The following is a 2,073-nucleotide window of genomic DNA, read 5'->3' as shown; positions in this document are numbered from 1 at the left end:
GGGCCTAGATCATTTGGGTCGGGTTTGTATGGGCTGGACTTTCAAGTTTTGAGTCGGTGTCTAAATTAGAAAGTCTTGGTTCCCAAGTATGAATCGGTTTAGAATTAGGAAACTCGTACTCGTTTTTTTATAAATAGTTCCACCTGGTAACACAACCAGTACTAATACAATTTGTTTGTGTAAATCGTTGAAGAAATTAAAGAGATGGAAGCCATAAATATGTTGAGAAGTAAAAGTGAAGAAAAGCGTACATTAGGATTAATTAAGGCTAGTAAATTGTGTAATGACCACGCAATGCTAACAAGGGTTTTTGATACTGTTGGTGCACGGTTTCTAGACCGTCTTGTAAACTCTGGAAGTGATGATGATCAAGTTGTTTTGTATGAGGATGTTGATGTTTTGAGAGCTATAAGTTGTGTGCCCGAGAGTGAAAGTTCACAAGAAATTGTTTCAATGATTCCTTGTCTACTTGACATATTGAAGAGGGGGGCGTGTTCTGCAATTACTGATGCTTGTTACCAGTTTTTATTCCTTGTATCAACAACATTACACAACGGACTCGCAACGTTGTATGAGTATAACGGTGTGAGTGTGCTTGTATCATGTATGGCATCTTTGCCTGATGGTTCTTGTTCATTGAATCTTGCGATTAGACTTGTGAAGTCGATGTTGTGCGATCTGCCCGTAGAGGAAAGAATTTACAAGGAGTTTCCATCAGAGTTATCACAGTTGGTGATCATCACGGCTAGACAATTTGCTTTGTTGCACAATGGTCTAAAATTTGAAGTGTTAAAGCTATTGTCTACGTTATTGTCATCAGAGTATGCCTCACCATTGCATGATGCTCTCCGTCTGATGTCGAATGAGGATTGGTCAACTAATATACGTTTCGGCATTGAAGCAGTTTTACGAAATCGAGATGCTAGCACTGAAAATTTTCATGCTCTTGTATTGGCGGAGTCCTTGATGTCAATACTAGGCGAAAAGTGGGTGATTGGTCGGAGAAATCTATCTGATCATTATGTTCTTCCAGACAACAATTGTTTATTGCTTATTCTTGAATCTTCAAGAGTTGAAGTTGATGTGCTTCTAAATGAACTCGCTTACTTGAAATATGAAGCTTTTCCGAAATCAACCATGGACATTCTTATCAACCAAAGAAAGCTGGCTGTACCATTTTCTATATTAGAAAAGATAATCAAATTGGTCTGCGACCACGATGTGAGTTATATTGATATAGACACGACGGAAAAGGTGATAGACGGTCTGGATGACACTTTGGGTGTGGTTCTGGAAATCTTGCAAGATGCAAAGCAACACGGACAAAGAAAAGGATATGATCTGCTTGCTTCAGTGAGGTTTGTTGGGGTCTACTTGACTGAATCACCCTATGTCTGCAAGGAAAACGTTCTAAGTCTTCTCGGGTACATTCTCTCCATTCAGGGTGAAGACGAATCAAGCCCGTTCTATTCGATATTGTTTATGCTCCCAATGTTGTGCCAAATAACAAAGGAAAGGGAAGGCTGCGGGATCATGGCTTCAGACAAAGGACTCCTTGCTGTTGTAGAGTGCCTAATCAAAATGTTGGATATGGTTTATCTCGGGGCTGGCCAGGATTCTGGTGGATGTATAGCTATGGCATGTGATACTGTTATGAATGTCCTTTTGCAGGATGAAACTTCAGTTGAACTGAAAGGGTCTTGTTTCGCTCGCCTCTTAAAGACAATGGATAATTGGACAGATTCAAGGACTGAAGAGTCAGAGTCTATGGTCAACATGCTTATGAGCCTCCGCAATCTCATCCTTGAAACTGTATCGACAGAAGCTCTAACATATTATCTTCACTCCAAATAGTTAATTCATGAAGCTTGGCGAATGTTTTAGCCCTACAGATGCTCAATGATATTTGGTTTCTGCAGCACCGGGGAAATGTTGGGTAGGTCAAATACAAGTGACATGGACACATGGTGGTTGCATGATTTTAGTAGCTAGAGCTCTGTGACTGAAGTATGTGACTGCTATTAGGCCACTCAAATACAAGATTTACAAAGTGTACAAAAAAATAGCAGATTG

General features: G+C 40.0%; 1 protein-coding gene across 1 annotated transcript; it reads left to right on the top strand.

Moving 5' to 3' along the window:
• Positions 1-204: 204 nt before the first annotated feature.
• On the top strand, positions 205-1,854 carry LOC147495628 (uncharacterized). The gene has a single exon (XM_086568436.1). It carries the CDS (start codon positions 205-207, stop codon positions 1,852-1,854), a length of 1,650 nt encoding a protein of 549 aa, XP_086424562.1.
• The last annotated feature ends 219 nt before the right edge of the window (positions 1,855-2,073 follow it).

This window comes from Coptis chinensis, chromosome 6, assembly GCF_015680905.1.
Source record: "Coptis chinensis isolate HL-2020 chromosome 6, ASM1568090v1, whole genome shotgun sequence".
Classification (NCBI taxonomy): Eukaryota; Viridiplantae; Streptophyta; class Magnoliopsida; order Ranunculales; family Ranunculaceae; genus Coptis; species Coptis chinensis.
The sequence above is the reverse complement of the archived record's forward strand: the minus strand, read 5'-3'. Positions and strand labels throughout refer to the sequence as shown.

Coding starts and splice junctions, on each gene's coding strand:
- LOC147495628 (XM_086568436.1), top strand. CDS start 205: ATGGAAGCCATAAATATGTTGAGAAGTAAAAGTGAAGAAAAGCGTACA.